The 26391-nt window shown below is 40.4% G+C and overlaps 1 protein-coding gene across 4 annotated transcripts in view; it reads left to right on the top strand.

The window, feature by feature from the left end:
• Nucleotides 1-26391, top strand: part of LOC139442148 (kinesin-like protein KIF26B) — a 318510-nt gene that overhangs the window by 140595 nt on the left and 151524 nt on the right. For all 4 annotated transcript variants that reach the window (XM_071222952.1, XM_071222951.1, XM_071222949.1 and 1 more), the window contains 2 exons: nucleotides 5399-5593; nucleotides 12432-13004. In XM_071222952.1, the coding sequence (XP_071079053.1) occupies nucleotides 5411-5593; nucleotides 12432-13004 (756 nt within the window). In that variant the 5' untranslated portion in view covers nucleotides 5399-5410. The remainder of the gene's footprint in view (nucleotides 1-5398; nucleotides 5594-12431; nucleotides 13005-26391) is intronic.

Below are 26391 nucleotides of genomic sequence, written 5' to 3'. Positions count from 1 at the left end.
GGGGTTGGGGGAATATTGTTCAGATTTATTTCAATAAAAATGAATCACAAAGGGGTTTTATCTGATTGTGCTGATGCCCGTGAGTTAAAAATGATTTTGTGATGAACTGTTACACGCGATGTCTCCCCTGTGCTGTCTGTTCCTGTCGCACTTTCATCTTACTTTGAAGTTCCTTTGTATCGAAGTGCGGACATTCATCATCAGCAAAACGTTGTTACAATCTCCATTCAGAATGTAGTCAGAAGACAAATCTTGGTTCTACCTCGATGTATCTATGATGTATGTCACAAGGATTTCATGAAAATATGTTCCTTTTGTTAACAAGGGAAGCCTATAGCACGGGTTCATTGAACACATATTTCTGTTGATAATATTCATCCATTCATTCATTGACGTGCGTCTGCAAATATTATATGCAGTTACTTCATGACATCATAGTGGCAAATGTAACGCTCTTATGATAGCAAAGCATATATCGAGTAACTTTAAGAGTATCAAAGAGTATGCCTATTGGTCGAGTATTAACACATAAGACTACAGCCACGCCCCCTCTTAAAAAACTGAATAAATAGAAAATTGATACATATGAATAAGAATAGAAATCCCAAGCCTCATCCCAACAAAGAAAGAGAAGACAGAAAATATAACAGCGAACACATAATCATAAATACCACTATCCATAAATATACATATACCAATTCAAAACCAGCTAAATAAAGTTAAAAACCTTTCCCGATAAATTAACAATCAACAATAACAATTACCAACCATAAATTTAGCTCTTGTTACTTCTTCCCTTTCTGGGTACAATGACGCATTACGTCACACGTGTATAGTATGCAATAAATGCTTATCCTTCATGAATTAATTGCAATTAATGCAGATTCCTTTGACCAAACCCCTTAAAATTCGACAGGATAATTACCAGTCTTGATTTACTCGGCCAATTTGCCTGAAGGTATTCTCATCCCGTGACTCCGTCCACTATACAATGTCTACGCGATGTTATCGCCAGTTAAGCAATCAAACATCTCATTAACCATGTCCTATAGACCTCGCTATAGCGTGGAACGACGGCTGTAAACCTATTGATGTCTAGTGTCGTATTTATTATCTATGCGATGATTAATTAGGTGGAAACTGTAACTAGGGGCAGCGACATAAAGTATACTGAACGGCAAAAAAGCCATTGAATATTGTCAATAATCAGTGTTAATGCGGTTCGGTTGCTGTGCCTTTAGCTGTCATGCCTTTGTGATTTGTTTGGTAAACGGAAGTCATTTTGTGTTTCGGAAAGGTTGAATTCAATTGATATTGAAATATGGCTGAAGTCTGTTTATTACGAAAAATAAATTAGGACACTGGTGAATTTCGATTTGGGATGTCAGAAATTATTAATATTTCATATCAGACATTTTCCACTGAAATCGGTGTTTCTTCCCCTGAGTAATGGTTTCTTCTAAAAGTAGAATTGACATTTTTTCCGAAATGATGTAATGAAATTTGACAGGTATTAGGAGAGAATGGAGATTGATATTTTTAAAAGAACGTATTTTTCAATCAGACCTTGCATGATATCAAGAAGGACATTTAATATTTAAGATTTCCCTCAAATTAATTGTTTTTTCATCAAATTTATATAGCATGTCACAGTTAGCGTTAGCGTTGCACCCAACCCAACCATGGTCCATTGTGTCGGATATACTTGTCAAATCTAATCAAATTTGACGTTTCTTTAGAAAGGCTTTAATAAGTTATTGAATTGAATACAAACTCTACCTAGGCAGAATGCGTTTCTCGCCATTAATTAGGAACCGTGTTTGGAGTTGAAGACGGCTTAATTATGTACTATTCGCTGCCCCCACCAACTTAGAATAATAGGAACAGGCAAACACGCCTGTCAAGGGAACGCTGTTCTATGGGGCCAAAATGATTCCTTAAAAAACGCTAACAAAAGGCACAGCGGCGGAACTGTAGTGTGAAGGAGATGATTTTCAGTACAGTTGCCATTGCCAAAGAAATGTCCCGTCCCCCTGCCCACTCCCCCAAAACTGTCCCCTACCTGTCAGGTAAGCTCACCTGCGCTGCGTCACAAGTGCAGGGCCCTCGGGCGAGACATAAAGCTCCGTGGAGGCTTCGTGATGGCGTAGCGAGATAAGTCCCCTATTCTCCGTGTTCCCCGTGAACTGCAGTGTGTGGATGTCCTGGCATGGGATTATGCTTACGTTAAACAGTATGTAGTGTCTGGGTCCCGGTGTCTGTTGTGTCACACTGCACGTAAGGATTCAAGGGATGGTGGACACAGTATGCACGCCTCAAGGAAGGAATGTGTTTGACTTGGAGGTGATGCTTGGAGTTTTTCTTGACCGTTGATCTGGTGTGCTTTGTGAATGTGTTAATGGATTATGGTGCGCTGTGTATATGCTATGAGACCATAAGGCTTCATGCGTGACTTCATTGACGTTTGATCTATTGGACAATTGATGTTGCAATGTTGTGCTTCGTGGGTGAGGAAAGGAAACCGTTGTGGCAATGGTCACAAGAGTGTGACCTGTTCGATTGTGACCTGATACATCAAAGCATTCTTTTAATAGATCGGAGATTAGAGTGTGTTGTTATTGATGGTGATGCTTGGTCTATTGGACAGTTGATATTACTCTGTTGTACTTCGTCCATAATGCAATGGGAAGCATTGTAGTAATGAACACAGGAGTGTGATCTGTGGGATGTGACAGGGTCTACTTTTATTAGTAGCCACTGTTTCACTTGTGACTTTGCCAGCCGTGATGTTTCTTCTACAGAATAAGTTATTTGCACTGATGTGCTTTGGAAATGACCACAAGATTGCGTTCTGTACATAGATGACCCTAAACAACGTAACATATTTCAATAATTCTGTATGCATTTGTTGCGCGTTGTTTTACTTTACTAATGGTGATTGATGTATGTGAGGTACTGGACTAGCGGTGTGAGTTTGTTAGGTGTTTGTGCAGCTAACGATATGATCTGTTTGATGTTAGTGTGTTTGTGGAGCTGGCGGTCTAATCTGGTGGATTTTAGTGGGGCTAACGGTATCATGTTGAGTGTATGTGAAGCTAACGGTATGTTGGATGTGTGTGTGTGTGTGTGTGTTTTGTAGATGCTAACGGTATGATCTGTTGGATGTGTGTGTGTCTGTTTTGTAGATGCTAACGGTATGATCTGTTGGATGTGTGTGTTTGTAGAGGCTAACGGTATGTTCTGTTGGATGTCTGTGTTTGTAGAGGCTAACTGTATTATCTGTTGGATGTGTGTGTTTGTAGATGCTACCCGATATGATCTGTTGGATGTGTGTGTTGATAGGGGCTAACGGTATTATCTGTTCGATGTGTGTGTTTGTAGATGCTAACGGTATTATCTGTTGGATGTGTGTGTTTGTAGAGGCTAACGGTATGATCTGTTGGATGTGTGTGTTTGTAGAGCCTAACGGTATGATCTGTTGGATGAGTGTGTTTGTAAAGGCTAACGGTGTGATCTGTTGGATGTGTGTGTTTGTAGGGGCTAACGGTATGATCTGTTGGATGAGTTTGTTTGTAAAGGCTAGCGGTATGATCTGTTGGATGTGTGTGTTTGTAGAGGCTAACAGAATGATCTGTTGGATGTGTGTGTGTGTTTGTAGAGGCTAACGGTATGATCTGTTGGATGTGTGTGTTTGTAGAGGCTAACGGTATGATCTGTTTGATGTGTGTGTGTGTGTGTGTTTGTAGAGGCTAACAGAATGATCTGTTGGATGTGTGTGTTTGTAGAGGCTAACGGTATGATCTGTTTGATGTGTGTGTTTTTAGAGGCTAACAGTATGATCTGTTGGATGTGTGTGTGTGTTTGTAGAGGCTAACTGTATGATCTGTTGGATGTGTGTGTTTGTAGAGGCTAACAGAATGATCTGTTGGATGTGTGTGTTTGTAGAGGCTAACGGAATGATCTGTTGGATGTGTGTGTTTGTAGAGGCTAACGGTATGATCCGTTGGATGTGTGTGTTTGTAAAGGCTAACGGTATGATCTGTTTGATGTGTGTGTTTGTAAAGACTAACGGTATGATCTGTTGGATGTGTGTGTTTTTAGAGGCTAACGGTATGATCTGTTGGATGTGTGTGTTTTTAGAGGCTAACGGTATAATCTGCTGGATATATGTTTGTATAGGCTAACAGTACGATCTGTTGGATTAGTGTTTGTATAGACTAACGGTATGATCTGTTGGATATGTGTGTTTGTAGGGGCTAACGGTATGCTCTGCTGGATGAGTGTGTTTGTAGAGGCTAACAGTATTATCTGTTGGATGTGTGTTACATAGTGAGGCTACCGATATGATCTGTTGGATGTGTTTGTTTGTAGAGGCTAACGGTATGATCTGTTGGATGTGTGTGTTTGTAGAGGCTAACGGTATGATCTGTTGGATATGTGTGTTTGTAGAGGCTACCCGATATGATCTGTTGGATATGTTTGTTTGTAGGGGCTAACGGTATGATCTGTTGGATATGTGTGTTTGTAGAGGCTAACGGTATGATCTGTTGGATATGTGTGTTTGTAGAGGCTACCGATATGATCTGTTGGATGTGTTTGTTTGTAGAGGCTAACGGTATGATCTGTTGGATGTGTGTGTTTGTAGAGGCTAACGGTATGATCTGTTGGATATGTGTGTTTGTAGAGGCTACCCGATATGATCTGTTGGATATGTTTGTTTGTAGGGGCTAACGGTATGATCTGTTGGATATGTGTGTTTGTAGAGGCTAACGGTATGATCTGTTGGATATGTGTGTTTGTAGGGGCTAACGGTATGATCTGTTGGATGTGTGTGTTTGTAGGGGCTAACGGTATGATCTGTTGGATGTGTGTGTTTGTAGGGGCTAACGGTATGCTCTGTTGGATGTGTGTGTTTGTAGGGGCTAACGGTACCATCTTTATGGATGAATGTGCGTCAGTAGAACTAAGACTGTGACCTGTATGGATGAGGATTCCACGTCTCAGCCGGGAACCATAAGTTCGAAGTATATGTTGTCATATTGCTTCTTTAGAGTGGGTAGATGATGACACGTTGCATTGCAGCCCGTTGAGAGCTCTCTTTTAATCAGTGAAGAAACCGACTTCACTTTTCCAATCATGACAGTGGCTTGAGACTTCTAATCACACTTCCACGAGGACACCACTTGACGCCAGAATTAACGTACACTTTCGGTTCTTGTCAGCGTCTTTGCTTTAAAGAGAGCGGCTGTTCGTTCAACAGCTTACGCTATACGTGGAGATACACTAGGCGACATATGTTTTTTGCTAATTATAGTAAAGTTCAATCGATATAAATGATATATGTAACACAATATCTCATGTTGGAGTCAGTTTCTCAGAGCTGTTTTTTGTCTTTCAGATTAAGGCTGGCATGGACAAAGCCAAGAACCCCCGTGGGTCTGGTATCCCCCTGTTTGTGGGTCAGGGGAGCAGCAGCATGGGTAGCCCTGTCCCCCCACGGAGTCCAATATCACACCGTGCTGTCATCGGGAGTGAGACGTGTCTGCCCACCCCTGATGGAAGGGGGCCCAGTGATTTTCCTATCCGACAAAAGGCAAGTACAGTTATGTTGAGTCTCGAATCCATTACGGTGCAGACCATGAGTCCTGGGTAGAGGATGGGAGCGGCGGGTGGGGAAGTAATAATGGGTGGCAGGGGCCTAACGTGGGTGGGTATGGAAGTGAGACATAGTGGGTACTAAAGTAGCTGGGCAGGGGAGTGAGAGTGGGTGGGCAGGGGCCTAAAGTGGGTGATAGGGAAGTGAGAGTTTGGTGAATATGGGAGTTGATAGGCAGGGAAGTGAGAGTGGTTGGTAGGGAAGTGAGAGTGGGTTGGTAGGGAAATGAGAGGAGTGGTTAATAGGGAAGTGAGAGTGGTTGGTAGGGAAGTGAGAGTGGGTTGGTAGGGAAGTGAGAGTGGTTGGTAGGGAAGTGAGAGTGGGTGAATAGTGGAGTTGATAGGTAGGGAAGTGAGAGTGGGTTGGTAGGGAAGTGAGAGTGGGTTGGTAGGGAAATGAGAGGAGTGGTTAATAGGGAATTTAGAGTGGTTGGTAGGGAAGTGAGAGTGGGTTGGTAGGGAAATGAGAGTGGTTGGTAGGGAAGTGAGAGTGGTTGGTAGGGAAGTGAGAGTGGGTGAATAGTGGAGTTGATAGGTAGGGAAGTGAGAGTGGTTGGTAGGGAAGTGAGAGTGGGTTGGTAGGGAAGTGAGAGTGGTTGGTAGGGAAGTGAGAGTGGATGAATAGTGGAGTTGATAGGTAGGGAAGTGAGAGTGGTTGGTAGGGAAGTGAGAGTGGGTGGTAGGGAAGTGAGAGTGGTTGGTAGGGAAGTGAGAGTGGGTGGTAGGGAAGTGAGAGTGGGTTGGTAGGGAAATGAGAGTGGTTGGTAGGGAAGTGAGAGTGGGTGAATAGTGGAGTTGATAGGTAGGGAAGTGAGAATACGTGGACAGGGATGTAAGAGTAGGTGGAAAACGAAGGTAGGTGGGTGGCGTATGTGTGTTGGTGGGAGATGGTTGCCAAGATTTGGAAGAATTAGGATCATTTAGGCTTGAAGCTAGTTTCAGGAATTCATTAGTGGCGGAACATTTGGCGCGAATTAGAAGTCAAGAATGAGGATCTATATGAGCTTGAAAGTGGCATTTGGTTCGGGTTTCAGAATGACAATCATATACTTGGGTGTTTCTAGGATATTCAGTTCACCTGTAAACATCTTACACCATAACGTGTCTCTAACTTAACGCAGAATTCCACTCGCTTCTTGTTGATAGAACGTACGTCATCCCTTTCGAATCAGACTCTAAACGAATCTATTGTAGCGAATGGTTCCAGGATATTTCTAAGCACAGAATGAAAATACAATACACTGGGTAATCGAGGTTGACACCACCACCACTCGTCCAACCGTGGCACAATGTCTGCTACAAACGTACCAAGAAGCCACCATCAACCATCTAGCATTGGTTGTTGAAGTCACTTTGAACAATTCTGAAGTGATATGAACTTCCAATGGACAGTTCCTCACACTTGTCTCAAAACAGCCACTATCATCATCTTGTGTAGGCAAAGTGTTTACTAATTGTCGACATCAGATTCTAGGGAATAGTATCCCATGTCTGTACCAGATTGACTTAGGACGATACTACAGCATCAGTATCACTCAATTGATTTTTATGAAGTCCCGACCTCTGATATTTCCTCATGCAACATAATGACTGGTTCTATTGCAAGGAACTTATTGATTATTGTTTACTGCTATTTGAAACATCCTTACACTCTCGTTAACACTGACGAGGGGTGTTGTTTAACATGATCATACTGCTTTACCTATATTTCATAAATGTATTGGGGGCACGGGTGGCCCAGTCGTCTTAGGCGCCGCGATTCGCTGTGCAGAGTTGTGTCCCTTGGGCACGCCAGAAACCTATGATTGTGGGTTCGAATCCCGGTACGCCCCGATTATGTTTCTTGGTTTGTCAGCACCCTAACCGTGCTCGTGGTTTTCACCGAAGTGGTAAACGTCTGAGACCTGTATCACTTTGGGCTTTTCTCCAACATTAAGCTGACACGCCGCGATATAACTGGAATACTGTTAAAAGCGGCGTTAAACCCAACTCACTCACTCACTCATAAATGTATTTAAGAATATCATGAAAATGAATAATATTTTAGGACATGCCATGACTCGTATTTTCTTTAAGTATGTTTTCATCAGCGTCAGTACACTCATTATTTGCTTAAGTCAGTTATAAATGTAATTAACATGTGCAATATGCATCAATATGATCACAATGTTTGAGAGACTCAGAATACCTAACATCGTATAAATCACAGTGCCAATAAACTTGGTCATAAAGACGTTATTTGTTTTGTGCAGTGTAAAACGTTAATTCAATATCCCTCTATCCCGTATCGACACTGGGTGAAAAAATGACAAGTATTTTTCTGAGCATCCAACCGCATCCAAGCGTGAAACATTAATTCCAAGGGAGGTTGTCAGGGTTGCCTGTGCTAACTGGAGCGTAGCCTAATCACAGCCCAGATTTATTGTTAGCTGGGCAAAACATATGGTTTGTTTTACAGTATTGATTAAGAAGGCTAATTACTATCGGTTGGTAGCGGTAATTATTAGACATTTGATGACGTATCTATTGAGAAAGATAACAAAGATATGATGTTTGATTCACGTATTTGATGACTGTGTGTCATATTGTAAACACGACGTTGTTTTCTGTAAACATATACACATACGGATGCACTGAATTAACTGTATTTAAATGTAGATTAATGATAGAGCGCCGAGGCCCGTTAAGAACAGATGGTAGTGATATGTGGGTGTTGGCAAATTCGCAAATATATCTTATATTAACTCGTCCCGTGTTTTTATGACTAATTTACGTACACAGTATTTGTTTTCTTTCTTTTTCAAAATTCAAACTCAGGGGAACAACATTAAAAAAACAATGTTGTGTATTTTAATGGTTTTATTGAATAACCGCAATGTAATGCAATTTGCATCACTAAATTGGTGACTCTCAACACATTTTCCTATCTTGCATAAAGACGATCACGTGTGCTTCGTGTTTGTTTGTAAAACTACATTAGTATAAATGCACATGTGATTCGTGCACATTTGGTTTAAGCCTTATTCTGTTTTATCGTTTTCCTAAAAATGGTTTGATTGATCTGTTTTAACGTTTTTTTATGGAATATAGTCATCCGTACTTCAAACATGTGGTTATATTTTGTGAAAACCGTTTACATACTTATACCAACACAATATATGTCATGGGTAAGGTTCAAACTTTCATCGGTTTCGTTTCAACGTTCTAAATCCCTACAAAACCACCATTGTCACTGATAGTAGGACGTACTTTACCATTAATGTGGAACTATTGTTCAGCCAAATCAATACGGGTGAACTAATACCATTAAGAATGGCATAATGAAGTCATACTTTGACTAAAGGCGTTTTATTTCCGGTAAGTGTCAATCAAACGCTACCATTAAGTTGTCGTTTGGTGGTCGTTGTAGCAGACGACATTCTGTCGACAGATGTCAGTTCGCGCCAACTGAGGAGACTCTGGTAATGAAGTATTGAAACGAACGACCTTTGCCGTGACCTACTCAATGTAATTTCAAGCAAGGGTACCTTCCACAATCACTAGTTCAACTCCAAGTCAACATCCAGTCATTATTGAAAGTTTTCAGAGCACATGAGTGTTATTGTTAAGCAAGGGTAGGGGGGCTGGGTGTTATTATTTGATAACACTTACTCTCATTGCTCGATGGCAATTGTTAGCTCACTGGGCACGGGAGAATTACACAGCCAGTTGCCTTTGAAAAAAATCGAGATCGGGCCATGTCATTATTTGACAACATGATGGTCATTGTGCTTTCTAAACACAACTGGGAACGAACAAAAACAATGCTGCTCTCGGGAAATGAGGACCAAGTTTATCAGATAAAACATCATTAGCTGAAGAGAGAAGGTTAATTTGTACACAAACGCCGAGAGCAGAAAGACGCCCATCTTGCCTAACCGTGACTAATAATCCGGGCAGTAAACGCCATGAAAAACCGGACTTTATCCGGGAAATACCTTGAGAGTTGATCAAGTTGAAAAAAAGCAAATGAGTCATTGTGTCCTTGGTTACCAGTTAATTTGAAATGGTCATACAATTTGGCCTATGCAGCTGAGATCGTGGCCTGATTACTTCATGTGTCTAACTCGTTTCATGCATCACGCTTAAATGGGAATTTTTTAATGGTCTAAAATCAAATGGAATAAAAAATAAATACCTTTGCCGCAATTTACGTCAAAATTATCTAAATCTGTGCTTAAATCTTCCGAGTTTGGAATCACCTAATAACTATTTGAAACCATTATCTGATTATTGTAAAAATTCGAATCACATTGATATCTGGAAGATGCCACTTTTTGACATTTCGTATCAATCAAGTTTATTGCATGGCTTCACATGTAAATTTATAAATTGAAGGTGGGATTTATGTGATCATTTAATCCGTATCAGGCTTTAATCGTCCTCTGACGCCTTTACTAACAACCAGCTGCCCAGATGAACTGATACCGTATATATTACATAACAAGAACCCATTAAACGTCCGCCCCACACACGTGTAATTTTCATTATCTTCGACTAGCATTAAGTGTATATCGCTTTAGATTACACGTGAGAGTGTTCATATTGGACAAATATGCTTTTCAAAATATTACTCTAAAAGAGGCTGATTAGATATAATCCGTCTCATCAGGAAATAGCTGTCAAGTTATCGGGTGGGTCAGAGGTCAGAGGAATGTTATCGTGGATTATTTTGACATAAGCGTCACAACATGTGGATGGTTGTGATAAATACATATACATGTGTGTGAAAGAGAACAGCTGATAGCAATGTCAAAATGTCAAGACGTCCGTCACATGCTTATGTGGTGCATTATTGGGACAAAAAGGCCGTCATTTGAAGCTAGGAACGTGTGAGGTTGAGGGTGATTGATGTATGTGTTTTGGGGACACGGTTTCTGGGACAGTGTAGGTAATGTAACTTGCATTCATGATGTCAAATTGACCCCCATACTTGTGTAGTTATAGTGAGTATGGTTTTACGCTGCTTCTAGCAATTTTCCAGCAATATCACGGCGGGGACACCAGAAATGGGCTTCACACATTGTACCCATGTCGGGAATCGAACCCGGGTCTTCGGCGTGACGAGCGAACGCTTTAACCACTAGGTTACCCGACCGCCCCTGTGTAGCTTATACTTTTGTCATAAGGTGAGCTAACAATGTGTTGCTCCTTAGCGCCAAGGGTTAGCCAGGTGAGCTATAACAGAGACCATACTGTTGTATGTTACAGTCTGACATGTGAGTCAGGTGAGCTATAACAGAGACGATGTCTCGTCTGTCTGTTTCACAGAGATAGATGACACATGAGCTAGATGAACAGAAACGGAGAACCTGCCTTGTCTATGGCAACCTGACACATTTGTCAGGTGAGCGATAACAGATATTTAGCCTCGTCTGTTACAGTCTTATACTCGAGTCAGGTGAGCAATGACAGAGATTATGTCTTGTCTGTTACAGCAAGACACGCGAGTCAAGTGAACTATCACAGAGACTATTCCGTGTCAATTCGGAATGTGATTATGAGCTGATAGAGCTTGACATATTAGACATGATTCTAGACATATCCTCTGTGTGATCTGGCCGACTGTATGACATCATATCGCTACGGCCGTTGCTCATGTCATCAACCACGGGTTTGTATGCTCCGACGAACTGGATTATTTACTGACGCAAAATAGCTGTTTTATTGCTGACTGAAGCAAAAACTGTAATTCGCGATCACATCTGCTCTATTATTCAACACATGCTAGTAATAGCGACCGGCAGTCGTTGGACTTTTTCCCCATGGGGATTTCGGGTTAGAATTGGTCCAAAGCAACCTATGATGGTCTTAACGACTTGCTTGTCATTGTACCCAGAGGTCGGGGATCGTTGCCCACAAAATCAATCACTGGATTGTCTGGTCTATACAGACCGCCGTCATTCTAACTAAAACAAACAAACGTTGGATTTTGATTTAAGCTTGTTTAGCCAAATGTTGGTGGGAATGCACCCCGACGTCTGTTAAAATACCACGTGGTGCAGGGCCGCGACAGCGCAGATGCGACCCGTGGCAGAGGCGTCAAACAACACTAACCAGCCTCCCTCCTGCGGTCGGCCTATCTGGTCATGTGTCAAATCCCGCGATGTCTTCAAGTTTGATATAGTCTAATCGTCCCAACTATGCCCACAGTGGCATCGTGCAGCGTAAGTTACTGGGTAATTTGCCCACGGTACTCATTACCAATATCGCTTGAATTTATCGCGCCAGACGCCCCGAATGTTTTGATTCCCATAACATCTGTTTATTTGGTCAAATCATACTTAACCTTTGTGTCATTTCGGGGGTTATTTTACTTCTCAACTTCAAAAGGACCCGTGTGTTCGTTACTCCCACAGGCTACGGGTCTTGGTAGGGGTTCAAGAAATGTTTATATCTCCCTAAGCGTTTGTTTGTGGTCTGTATTTATTAGATGCTATCTGTCGTGAATTAAAGATATTTAAAGCTTTGATACGTAGTGTGAAGAGCTGTGATCATAATCACAAACGCAAGTGCCAGTTATTGGGGGCGATCTACCCTCTCGGCGAGCTCTTCTGTACCACGGACCAACGCAGGGTGAACGAGGATTAAGTATACGCGGACAAGTGTACACTGGGGCTTAGTTCATTATTTCATCATCCATCCCCGTTTGACAACAATAGACCAATAACATAGATCCAGCGGAGGAATGATGAAGTTTGACAACACTTATTGACAATATCTGTTTTCCCTTTCAGTTCGACCGAACCATAAGTGGGGTGTCAAGCGGCGGACCCCCCGTCAGGGAAGACAGTGGCATTCGGAGACTCATCTCCCCAACCAGGGATAGCGTTGCCCCCCAGTCCATAAGAGCGGGCGACGTGAAGGAGAAATACTACTCGCATTTGGTTGATACCGACTTGGGTGACAGAACAGACAGAAGTGGTTATTCGTCTACCATGGATTATCCCATTAGAGGAACAATGTCCCCTCTCACCAACCAAATCGTTGTGAAACGATCCATTGGTCCAGTGGATGAGGTATCTTTTGTATTTGGGCGACCTGCCTCGCCCCGGAGCGAGAGGGCTGCTACAAGGTGTCTCTCTCCGATCAGTGATAAACGTTCTTTTGCCACCTCTTCGGATATTTTACCTTTGAAGAACAGCCACAGCCACGGCGAACGCTACCCCCAGCCCTCAGTTGGGGTGGGAGGGGGAGGAAACATGGGAGGGATACTTTGCGAAAACTGTAACAGTTGCCTTATAGACCTTAAACGCCAAGCTCTTCGACTTGTGTTCCCCGATAACGAGGCTAAAGGACCGGCCTTGAAGGTAAGTCCGATAACTCTCTTCTTTATGACTAACTTGTCCTTTCAAAATCTTGGTTTCAAAATCCCGGATCACGTAAATCAAGAGGTACTAATTGCAAAGATCATGCCTGCCGCCAGAGAACTATTCACAACCCCTCTGCCACTTCATCCTTCGACGACAGTGAAGCACAGGGCAGGTTATAAAACTGATGCCTTTTGTCTTGTCTATTGTTACCCAAGGACCTCTCACTGGGTTTTCTTTCAAAATGAATTTTTATAACATGGCTTGTCATCGTATCGTGATTTATTTCTTTACAAGACTTCCGCCTTGCACGTCTAGGGCCAGATTAGGAGCCTTGGGCGATCGTTTAGATGGAATAGACGATACCACACTGTCCTTAATGCAGTAATTGTCTTGCAGACTAAAACACAGGTTTTGTTCATTCTTAAGAAGCCCTACTAGTGCACGTTTTACACATCGTGTGTGTTAACAGACTTTTTTTCCAACGCACTTATAAAACCACTGTAAAAAACAAACTTATTACCGAAACACACACAAAAACCTGCACGTGTATCAACAATTTAGGTGTGCAGCGTAGTTTTTTTTCAATTTAGATAATGAAAAATAGGAATAAAGTTTAATTTGAAAGTGATTCATGTCTTAAATATTCAATTTCGGGGATTTCATTTTAGAACCACGTTGAAACCATGTCCCGCTCTAGGCCGTAATTTGACCTCGTGAATTTTATAGGCCTCTGGGTCAAGTTGACCTTTTGCACTTGTGTTAATGGTTTTTGCATATTGGATAAACGTAGCAATTTGGCCACATTTTCAACAACGAGAAACACCTCTCCATCTGGTGACAAAGGGAGGGGAATATACATTCGTTACTTTATCCGATAAGGGAGATGATCGGTAGTGGTTAATAGAATCTAAAACACGTTGGGGAGACGTTGCCATAGATGGGTTATAACCTCATTTAGGATGTCGTTATACTGACGAATCCCTTCAAACTTTCCCACTATTGTTCCAAAATACTTCTTCAGTAAATGCCAAATGTGGAGAGATACAAGCTTTGTGTTAGAGCAGTAATTGTTACTTGTTACTTGTAAATGAGAAGCTTGTAATCGTTTGAAGGCTACCGAGACTTTTCGTACTACCATAGATCTAAATATTATTTAGGTCCCGTGGTATTACTCATTATGAATGATTTGAGGAGTAATCCTCACTTGCAGTGTCTCTGATGATAAGCATGATATGTTTTAAAGATATTATGGAAGAAATATCAGGACTTTGTTAAGATCATAGCACCAAGGAAGCCATTTCTCCCAATCAGAACATCCGGGGGATTGGTTCAACGGAGATTGAATTTGATGCATTTATTGCGATGTGTATTTCACGGGTCTGATAACAAGTCGGGCTCGTCCAAATTCATAAGCCGAACCCCGGTTTCATATATTTGAATGAGTTTTTATGGTTAGATGTAATCTAAGACAAGAACAAAGGCCCCGGAGAGTGGTTGAGAAAGCGCATTAGCATTTGACCCGATGCCATTTCCAAGGATTTATGATTTTCTTTAAAAATTCACACAGTTTTGAACGCGAGGTAAGGAGTGGAAAGGCAACTGTATGGGTGCAGTTGCACAGAGAATGGATGGCATCTTATCTAACACACACGAGCAAGTCTTATGGGAACGCATGGCTCCAGATTACGTGAAATTCAAAACTATAGAAGCAACGACGAGGCAGGCAAGTGTGCGAATTAATGAGCTAATTTGATGCTGTTCCTTCCAAACAGTTTATCAGTTCCAGCGTTCTGCCAAAGGTTTATAAGGTGTTCTATAAAGATGTATTTGCAAGCAGGTGAATCGCGGTCGGAAACTTTTGTCGCGACCTTCCCTCTACGAGGCTCTACGAGGAGAGAGAAGTGTCCTGATCTGGATACTTTGTGGCATCGTTGAGTGGTGCCGCTGATATAGGAAGGCGTCGTTTGTGTACTCTGGCGTTTGGTTTCAGTGTTATCAACATCTGTACACCTGCCTGTGCCGAATGCAGGAGGATGTGTATCGCGTTGAAAGACTTACGACGAACCAAGTTCCAGAGCTCTCTATCTGTCTCTTCGCGGAGAGGTGATTTACTGTTGTGTTGGATTAAACCGGAACCAATTCGCTGATGGTAAAGGGCTGACTTGCGACGTGTATAATATGTTGTACCGACATTTTATGGATAATGATCAGTGAATTCATTAGCCAGAACTCTCCTTGTTGAAAGATTTGTGACTTTGTGAAATTTAAAACCATCTGAGGACGCTGGTTCCTTTGGCTATGGGACTACAACGGCGGGATCACAGGTGCAAGTGTATGCTTTGTAGAACAATATCAAAGGGACGTTAGGCCCCTGTCCAGCTTGAGTCGATGTCAGCGTGGTCTAACGCCCAATTACCACCAGTTCCATGCACTTTCTACAGGGTCGCGACAGGTCCCCGATGCCTATCTCTTCCGTGCGTGTCTTCGCAGAGATGATACCCCCACTGAGATGGGTTGAGGGGCGGGGGTTTTCGAAAGGGGAATGCATAGACCGCCCCAGGGCACGCGTCTTATCTTTGGAAGCTCTAGGATTTCAATTTTCAATCGTGCAGCTTTGAGCCCACTGTAATGTTTTAGCCCTATAACATGCCCCGTGGCCCCTGTGGACGCCATCTAACCATCGTTTCGATGAACAGGGGTCAATTGATCTTGCGTAACCGATATCAAAAGTATTTGTTAGGCTAATCCTCGGTAATTTTCTCGCCTTCGGTCAAAGAAAAGACGTTCTGTTATATGGTTTCTTGTGTCTACACACAAGATAGAATCACTAACACACCGGGAACGTATCATGTTTTCTGCAGCGAAAGCTAATTGAACTTCTTACGACGTCAATCTGATAGTTGGTCGTAGTTTGGAAACGCCATTTCATCACTAATGATAACCCATCTATGTGGAGGGCATTTTCCCTTGAAGATGTGTTCTCTGGAAAGATAGTTTATTGCTGACCTATCGTGTTTTAACAACACTCTATAATAAATCAGCCTTAATGACACAATGCTGAACTGCTTGTAGCAACTTGATACCCATCTTCGGAACCCAGGGTGTATTATGTGTAGAACAGGGTGAAAGAGTATGACCTGGCTTTAGGAACATTATACAACATAGGGTGAAGCGTGTACTTGTCAAACACGGGACGCTGTTTTTTTCCCAGTTATTTATATTTATGTTTTGTTTCACCTGGTCAGTGTACAGTTTTATTTCCGGCCGTTTGTTATTTAAATGCTGTATATATGCTTATAACGAACTACGGTTATTACGAACTAAAATTAGTGGTCCCTTTAAGTTCGTTATAACCGTAGTTTACTGTACACAAGTCACATACCTAAAACTTGGTGTGTTTTATTGTATCATAAAAAGCCCACATATATTCGATATGTGCCTGTCATACAAACTTGTAAAATATACTTCGACACTCCGGGAAATATATTTTATATTTCTAAGAAATTTTCTATATATGCGAAAATTCAACATATTTCTGAATCGATGTGTCATAATAATTAAATATTATACAAATTCATATGTTTCTGACACGTTACTCACTAACATGCACGTAATATCAAACACAAGTGTCTGTGTGTGTTGAAACAAAATCTAAGTACGCATTAAGTAGGTCAAAATTGGAAGCGGGGTAATGACCAAGAAAACTTTGTATTTTGATATTTTGTTGAAGTTTGATACTTCTTTCGACCACTGATTCTTTGGTTTGTGAAAAAAGCGTAATCCAAGGGAAAACATTCCCTAATGTGCACGTCCACAGACCTAAACACAAGAAGCATCTCCAGACGCGGAAGTGAAACTGATAGGGATGGGGGCACTCTCTATAAGGCAATGCCGCTGCCTTACCGTGTGCCCTAATGCCGGTCGACACACTGTTCCCCTCTGCCTGTGCCTGTCAGAGTTTGTGGATGAACTGTGGAAGCAATCACAAGAGATAGCGATGAACTTACACCAAGTGATTTATCTCCCGATACATTTCACAGTCGTTCCGCGTGGCAGTGAAACGCGTGAAAACAGCTTGCGGCCAACTGTACAACCTAAAATTGACCGGCGTCAACGCTTGTGTTGCCTCTTCGTTTTCTTTGGAAGGATTTTGAGAGCTATTTCGGGCCCTCCCTTTTTTTTGGAACAACATTTGTATTCCAACTGTATATCCAACAACTTTGGGATGAATCCTAAATCGTGACTACATTTGTGAAAGTATGTTGTCCCTATTTGTTCGCAAATGTTGGTTGTATTCCTGTTTATAGAATTAACTTATGATATATAATAAAATATAAACTCCAGTTTTCGGAATTAATTAGAGCTTTAGGGCATATGTATTAGTTTCTTCATTGATAATGATTAAGAATGTTTAAGGATTCATCAGATATGTATATATTTTTAGGTGGAAGAAATTCTCAGTTGTTTGGGCTGCTAAGCGTCTATCGATGTATTGAATACATAGCGTTATAACGTGTTTCAGGTGTTAATTTTTTCACTATAAACATCGACTACTATAAACATCGACTGTCATAACTGACATTGTCACACAATGTTTCTGTTAGAAATGTATTATTCAATGCTTATTTCACGCTAAGAACATGGTAAATCAGTAGCTGGATTCCTTGGAATGTTTTTCTAATTAGTTCAAGCTGTGCAGTGCCTTATCGTTGATATAGCTTTATCACGTAAACTCGATCCTCGACAGCCTGTAAATGCGACATTGATTGTCATAATTAGCACTGAATTATGTAATTGATTAGCGTGTGTACATTGCGTCAAGAGCTTTGACAACTGATGGACATGCCAAATATGCCATGAACACGACCCCCGCCTGTGCGACCATCCACTGACCATGCTGGATTTGAGGAATCTCTAACACGTGGCACGTACCTTGGGGATTTATGGGGATTTATGAGGAGTGGAGTGGGGAGGAGGGTCATTTAGGACCAGAACAGGTCTGTTTGTAATGGCACTATAACAGTTAGACCTTTGAAATGAAGGAATACACCATAGCAAATCGGAAGGTAAATTCTCATCATTTCTACAATTGTGTACAATTCCTTTGCCATAAGGCTGGAATAGTTCTGACTACAGCCTAAAATAACATTTTATCGAAATAATGTACAAATAAATACCTTACAGGTGATAAGTGTATCAAATGTGTCTTTTTGAGACCATGTTTAGATCAACGCCTTTAAAGTGCCTCCCGGTCAGATCAACACCATGTAAATCTGTGCTGCATTGTTTGAATCAAAAGGGTAATATGCTGTGCTTGCCTGGTTCTTATCAACAAATGTAGAGTTGTGCTTCTCTGTTTATATCAACACAAGTAAGATTTGCTTTTTCCCGCGTATTCCTTACGCCTGGCCATGTTTAAAGTTGAAAATGTTTGGCTTGATAAAACCTGATAGGAAACATCTTACTGATCTCATTTTTCGAATTTTGGGAAATTTTGAAGATGTCAAGTGTAACACTCCTCATCCAGTCAAAGATAGATCCCAGCTCGGAGGTCGATGCCTCTTGTGGTACCCTGAGCTCTGCTTTGTTGGTACTCGGAGCTCTGCCACCAGCAGAAATCAAGATAGCTCGGCACCGCATGTTAACCATTAATCACAACTGCATCTTTTGGCAGCCCTTCTTGATAAATGAAAGAACCGTTTCCACTGTTGCAGCCAGTATCTTACTTTAGCTTCTATGCTTTGTAGCCCCAGTGAAAGATAAGCCTATGTAAATATATAGAAAGCTGAAGATTCGCTGTATTACTTTTTCACTGTTGTGTTATAGTTATAACCCCAATTACACTGATAGCTTTCACAGTGTGTTTTCTACTAACTTCAAGGTTTTTTCAGTTTTCTCTGCTTTAATGTTATATCATGTTTTGGCCTGTGACAGTTTCCATCTCAATTCTGGTGTCAACATTGGCATAAAAACATCACTCCAAACATAGAGTGTCTATTACTGTCAATCACAGGGGGTGCTCCATTTCATGAGTTATGAAATCCTACACATTCTTGGTAATTGTGTATTTATATATTACTAGTTGATGTGTAAATAATAAATGAAAATTTATCAGCTGAGCAGTTATGATATTTCTTCTTAACAATTTAACCTTAATATTTTATTAAACTTGTAACTGGAGTTGTGACCTAATTATAAATGATTCATGGAACATTTCAAATAATCTCTGTCTATGAAATATAGATGGGTTATGAGCTTGGTTTAAATGTATCTACAAGACAGGATTGCTGAATTTATTAGGCTTGCTCTTTGTTTCTCTTTTTCACACAAGGGCCTTTTATTGCATTTAGCAATGCATATCTGCTGTTGTTAATTTCCTGTTTGTTTTAAATAGATTGTAAAGTAACATGTTGTCTTTTCAAACCACTGGGTGTCAGTTTCCATCTTGTAATCACATTCCTGTCATTCTACAGAATGGAGGATATGTAGAATATATATACACTAGACTAGATTCATATCATCCTGGTAATTTAGCATCAACATTTTACAGTTTGTGTATTTGCATTGGGATGACATTGACTTGTGTATCTGGTATCCATGGAAACTGATATCTAGCTTCAGTTTATGTTTTAACAGAAGAAGATTATGTTATATTTCTTTTATAAATATTTGTGTGAAGGAAACCAGTGAAACTATTTGTTGTAAAGGGATGTAACATTGTCAATATCACATATACTTCATATAGGAAATTAACAAGTTGGTACTTGTTTTTCATAGGAAGGTTGTCAATATCAGATATATTCCATTCAGGACAACAATGCAATAATGAAACCTTTGTACTTGTACTGATATAGTTATCACTATGGGATATATATCTATGCATATATATAAACAACAAGCAGTTATACCAGTACATATGAAGGTATGTTGTCATAACGTTTCATAATTAGAGCGTAAAAGGGACTGTGCTTGTAGTAAGAGGCGACTAACAGGATCGGTCGGTCAGGCTCGCTGACTTGGTTGATGCATGTCATCATATCCCAATTGTGTGGATTGATGCTCATGACATCAATCACTGGACTGTCTGGTCCAGACTCAATTATTTACAGACCGCTGTCATATAGCTGGAATATTGCTTAGTGTGGTGTTAAACAACAAATAAACAAATCATACCTAGTGTTCATTATCAATGCAGATTAAAATTTGCTTTCAAAAATATATTCCAAAACTTGCATGTTAGGCTTGTTAACATACATTTCTCGTTTCTTTTACCCTAATACTTTTTCCACATATAAATTTCATTTTTTTGCTCCTGCCATTTAGAGTGTCAGGTTTCCAAGTAGAACGTAGCTGTGTCTTGCTACTTTGGTCTGGCTGAAAGAGTATTACTTTAGAATAGAATTTGATAGATTTTCTCTTACGAAAATATATATATATATAAATCCTCCAACCAGTTTTAAAAAAAATTAATGAAAATCAAGAAAAAAAATGTAACTGGCCTTAACATCCTGATTGACCTAATTCAGTTGTGTAAATATCGTGTCACATGAAACCAACAACATCTGTGAATGGACAGAACCAGGCTGTCATGTATGTACTTACTGCCTGGCTTTATAGTGAGCATGCTGGAGGAGTTCAAACTGATATTGTTGTGTTCACATCATGTTGACTTAATTCAACAGGGGGATTGAGTATAAAAGTGTGTCTACATTGTAATTGATCAAATTGTCTCACAGGGGTATTCATTTCACTATCAGTTTCATTAAAAGGAACATGCCAAATAAAATAGTGGTGACAATAGGAAAACAAAAACATAAGACATTGTAGTGAGTGAGTATGGTTTTACACCGCTTTTTGCAATATCCCAGCAACATCACGATGGGTGGACACCAGAAATGGCCTGTGAGTGAGTGAGTATGGTTTTACACCGCTTTTAGCATTATCCCAGCAATATCACGATGGGGGGACACCAGAAATGGCCTGTGAGTGACTGAGTGAGTATGGTTTTACGCCGCTTTTAGCAATATTCCAGCAATATCACTGCGGGGGACACCAGAAATGGGCTTCACACATTGTACCAATGTGGGGAATCGAACCCATGTCTTTGGCGTGACGAGCAAACGCTTTAACCTCTTGGTTACCCCACATCGCTTTTATGTTAATCATTGTAACAGTAAAATGACAACAGGTGCATGAATAGAATTTATTAACTGTTAACTATAAGAAACATGTTCCATTGTGTTCACATCATGTAACACAAAATCAGCTGAAATTATGCTGAACTGACAACTTCAGCGCCACCGTTTAAAATGTGAATTCATAGACTGTTATGCTAATAAGCCGCAAGTATTTGTATTGTTGCCATGTCAGTGATGAAATTGATTACCAGCATGACTGCATTCTGAGGACGTACATTTCAATATCAACCTGTCTTGCTGCCTCTGTGGCGCAGGGCTGTACAATGTGCAGTTGAGCATTTTGCACTGAGGCATACATAGCTCTACCTAGCTGACTTGAGTGATGGATAGATTCATCTAGGGTGGTCGATTACCACAGTGGTACATGCCCTGATAACACTTTGACACTGACAGGTCATCAGAGTGTTAAAGTTGTCCATATCATGCAGTGAAATGTGCTGAAAGTGCACTTTGTGAAATCTAGAGGTGATTAACGTGTGTGCCTAGTGTGTTCTTTATGTTGAAAATGTGTTGAAATATCCATCTGATTATGTGGTAAAGGTGTTTATGGCTGTAGATAGCGGGTATATTACAGGAGCTGGTGCTGTAGATACCTTGTATCTTACAGGTGCACATAGTAGTATACAGCTTGTATGCTTCAGGTGCCTATGGCGTGATAGCTTGTATGTTACAGGTGCTTGAATGGATGTTGATTGCTTGTATGTTACAGGTGCTTGAATGAATGTAGATTGCTTGTATGTTACAGGTGCTTGAATGGATGTAGATAGTTTGTATGTTACAGGTGCTTGAATGGATGTTGATTGCTTGTATGTTACAGGTGCTTGAAAGGATATATCTCTAGCTTATATGTTACAGGTGAGTGAATGAATGTAGATAGGGTATATGGTTCAGGTGCTTGAACGGATATATGTAGCTCGTATGTTACAGGTGCGTGAATGGGTGAAGATGGGGTGTATGTTACAGGTGCTTGAAAGGATGTATACAGCTTGTATGTTACAGGTGCTTGAACCTATGCATATAGCTTGTATGTTACAGGTGCTTGAACCTATGCATATAGCTTGTATGTGACAGGTTCTTGAACCTATGTATATAGCTTGTATGTTACAGGTGCTTGAACCTATGCATATAGCTTGTATGTTACAGGTGCTTGAACCTATGCATATAGCTTGTATGTTACAGGTGCTTGAACCTATGCATATAGCTTGTATGTTACAGGTTCTTGAACCTATGTATAGTATGTATGTTACAAGTGCCTGTGGAAATATATAGTGTGTATGTATCAGGTATGTCAGTTACTCCCTGGTTAAGGTATTGTTCAATATGGTACATACATCATGACCTGCAAGATAGATTTATCATGTGAAGATAGTTTTTCCACTAGCTCTTCACTTGTGACTAAATCATCAGTAAATAGTTGGTTGTGGCCTCATGTATATAATTCAATAATTCATATGGGATTTTAAATATATTTTTTTTTCTACAAAGATTTATGGAACCCCAGCATTTGAGAAATATGAAATATCCTTGTTTATTTAGAATATGACATATATAGATAATATCATTCTGTAGCATACATTAGGATTTGAAATATAAACAAATGTTGATTTTAGATTTCTCAGTTTAATTCTTAAAGTCACATATCTAATTTAGAAACTTAAGCCCAATTATTAAGTATACTTACCGGCTGTTGTATATATGAAGTTATATGCTACATATATGTTACGTACAATATAAACAGTAAAGTTGGCCATTTGGCTTAGCTTCCAATTTTATGATTAGTCAGACATATTGGGTAATAATACCTTTGTAGGGCTTTTTATGTGCCTGACAAACTATCTTCCCAATAACTGACATTGAAGAAGCAGGTTTAGAAGTCACAACAATCCTTTAACCATCACCTATTCATCATAAACAATCGTCCTCATGGCAGTGGTCCAACTCTGGAGTAAAATATACTACAATTAAGTTATTGCCGCAACCCTAGGGTTTTGGATTGCCTAATTTTCAGCCCATTACCCTCGATAAGTGGTAGGGAAGATAGCTTGTGGCAGTCCTGTGGTAGGTAGTATGGGAGATATATTCACAGCCCTGTCAGTAATAGACAGGGGTAGGATAAATCTCAGTGCCTTAAACTAGGATGTCAACCTACTGAAATGATATGTAATTGGGAGGTAGATGGCCCTATCTGGGTATTACAGTTAAAAGGACACTCTAACTGCTCTGTGGTCATTGATTGTATCTGGAACGGACAGATTTGAGCTATAATCATATAATGACCTGCCCAACACAGGGACTAGGTATATAATCACTGTCTTTGTATTGACCAAGAATAGTTTGTTTTTCATAAGGGATTTACTTTACGAAACTAATATTGACATTGCCTTGCGTGTGTCTATTGTTAACAGAGGAAGAAAAAGGACTTCTTTTCCTCCTTTGTTAAAACATACTTCAAATACTGGTGTACGTGTTTATATAAGCTTAGAGGTTTTCTGAGGGTAGTAGTAGGGACTAGTCTGGAGGAAAATATCTTCACTGTTGTATGAGCTGGGAAATAGGAAATTTCTAAACCCGTGAACACTTAAAAGTGAAAAAAATAGTTGAAATTATGGGACGACACGATTCTTGCACTACTGTCACCACTTCACAAGTGAAGTCCTTTTATGCTGTGATCTTGTTCTTTCAAACATGTATGTACAGAGGCCCTCGTATCTAGTCAGACAGACTTAATGTTTATACTTAAGAGCATGAGGTCAGACAGGAGTTTCAATCATTGAAGGGTTCTTCACACATCAGCTGTCACAGTAATATAAGATATGATCATGGTGTTATTAACAAGCTACGTGTTGAGGAGAAACCGGTTCACTTCAGAGTATATATCACATACACAACCTGCTAATTTTGTTGTATCCTGTGCATGGATGTGATCGTAAAGACGGCCCTTTAACAGAAAAGGAAAAAGCTTGATCTCGAATAGCTTTATGAAACTCATGGTGTCCTTGTCACCAATTGTGATCTGTAGTTCTGTTGGTGGCGCCACAACAAATATCGGTGAGTCTGTTTTCTGACAGCCTTGTGGTATATTAGGAGCTGATGAATTAGGAACTGGCAACTAGAAGAACTAGGATTGTAATTAGTTAGGGAAGGGGTTCCTCGTTAAGTGCTTCTAGGCAAGCCTTGCCAATGGAGTGGGCAAAAATTCTCTGGGAACAATGTCAGTATTCAATTTAGAGATATTTGCATTAAATTGGAAGTTGGCCATGTGTGAAGAGTCAGACTGGTTCCCTGCGTTATGGCCAGTTGCCGTGTTGCCTCGCTGATTCGAGGCCGGTTTGATTTTTATTTATGCGTTGCTGTGAATTCGGATAGGCTCTCTTGAAATTGAGTTCTGATTTATGAGGATGAACTGCTCAGAAAAGACCATTTCGATCTGTCAAAATCAGTCAAAAGAAGAATTCTCCGTCTCTGTGTATACAAGGTTATCAAACTGGCTAAAACTGAGTCAGAGATTTTCATTGCCATAATCCTGTTAAAAAAGCACTCCCTCAACATACATTATTATTTTATCAATGTTCATTGCTGTTTACAAATGTGTCCAAAGCCATGTCAACCTCTACTTATCATTGATCCCCTTTTTGCTTGAAATGAATATAGATTTGTTGATAACATGGATAGATCGATGTCACCTCTGACCTCAATATGAACTATAGTGCTATAATCTTTATTATAAAGATATGAATATTTGATATGAGAGTAAATGATGAAGTGTACTGTTAAAGGGATATAGGTCAAGTTGAGGACATGTCGAAGGTCACTGCAGCCAGTTCACAGTATCGTGGTGAATGGAGTATTATTAACTGGTACCGTCTTAATGGAAAATAAATTGGGACGGCAAAACTATTTTGGGTCTTGGAAATTCCTGATGAGTGGGTTCATATCAACAATTATGAGTTTGTAACATTGAAAACACTACAGCCAGTGGGTGGCATGTAACATTGAATACACTACAGTGAGTGGTGACATGTAACATTGAATACACTTCAGTCAGTGGGTGACATGTAACATTGAATACACTACAGTCTGTGGGTGACGTGTAACATTGAATACACTACAGTCTGTGGTGACATGTAACATTGAATACACTACAGTCTGTGGTGACGTGTAACATTGAATACACTACAGTCTGTGGTGACATGTAACATTGAATACACTACAGTCTGTGGTGACGTGTAACATTGAATACACTAAAGTCTGTGGTGACGTGTAACATTGAATACACTACAGTCTGTGGTGACATGTAACATTGAATACACTACAGTCTGTGGTGACGTGTAACATTGAATACACTTCAGTCAGTGGGCGGCATGTAACATTGAATACACTAAAGTCTGTGGTGACAAGTAACATTGAATACACTACAGTCAGTGGTGACATGTAACATTGAATACACTACAGTCTGTGGGTGGCATGTAACATTGAATACACTACAGTCAGTGGGTGGCATGTAACATAGAATACACTACAGTCTGTGGGTGACGTGTAACATTGAATACACTACAGTCAGTGGGTGGCATGTAACATTGAATACACTTCAGTCAGTGGGCGGCATGTAACATTGAATACACTAAAGTCTGTGGTGACAAGTAACATTGAATACACTACAGTCAGTGGTGACATGTAACATTGAATACACTACAGTCAGTGGGTGGCATGTAACATTGAATTCACTACAGTCAGTGGTGACATGTAACATTGAATACACTACAGTCTGTGGGTGACGTGTAACATTGAATACACTACAGTCAGTGGGTGGCATGTAACATTGAATACACTACAGTCAGTGGGTGGCATGTAACATTGAATTCACTACAGTCAGTGGTGACATGTAACATTGAATACACTACAGTCAATGGGTGATGTGTAACATTGAATACACTACAGTCTGTGGTGACATGTAACATTGAATACACTACAGTCTGTGGGTGGCATGTAACATTGAATACACTTCAGTCTGTGGGTGGCATGTAACATTGAATACACTACAGTCAGTGGGTGGCATGTAACATTGAATACACTACAGTCAGTGGGTGGCATGTAACATTGAATACACTACAGTCAGTGGGTGACATGTAACATTGAATACACTACAGTCTGTGGGTGGCATGTAACATTGAATACACTTCAGTCAG

Source organism: Haliotis cracherodii, unplaced genomic scaffold (assembly GCF_022045235.1).
Source record: "Haliotis cracherodii isolate W230 unplaced genomic scaffold, xgHalCrac1.p SCAF_5, whole genome shotgun sequence".
Taxonomy (NCBI): domain Eukaryota; kingdom Metazoa; phylum Mollusca; class Gastropoda; order Lepetellida; family Haliotidae; genus Haliotis; species Haliotis cracherodii.
This window is presented reverse-complemented; position numbering and strand designations above follow the sequence as displayed.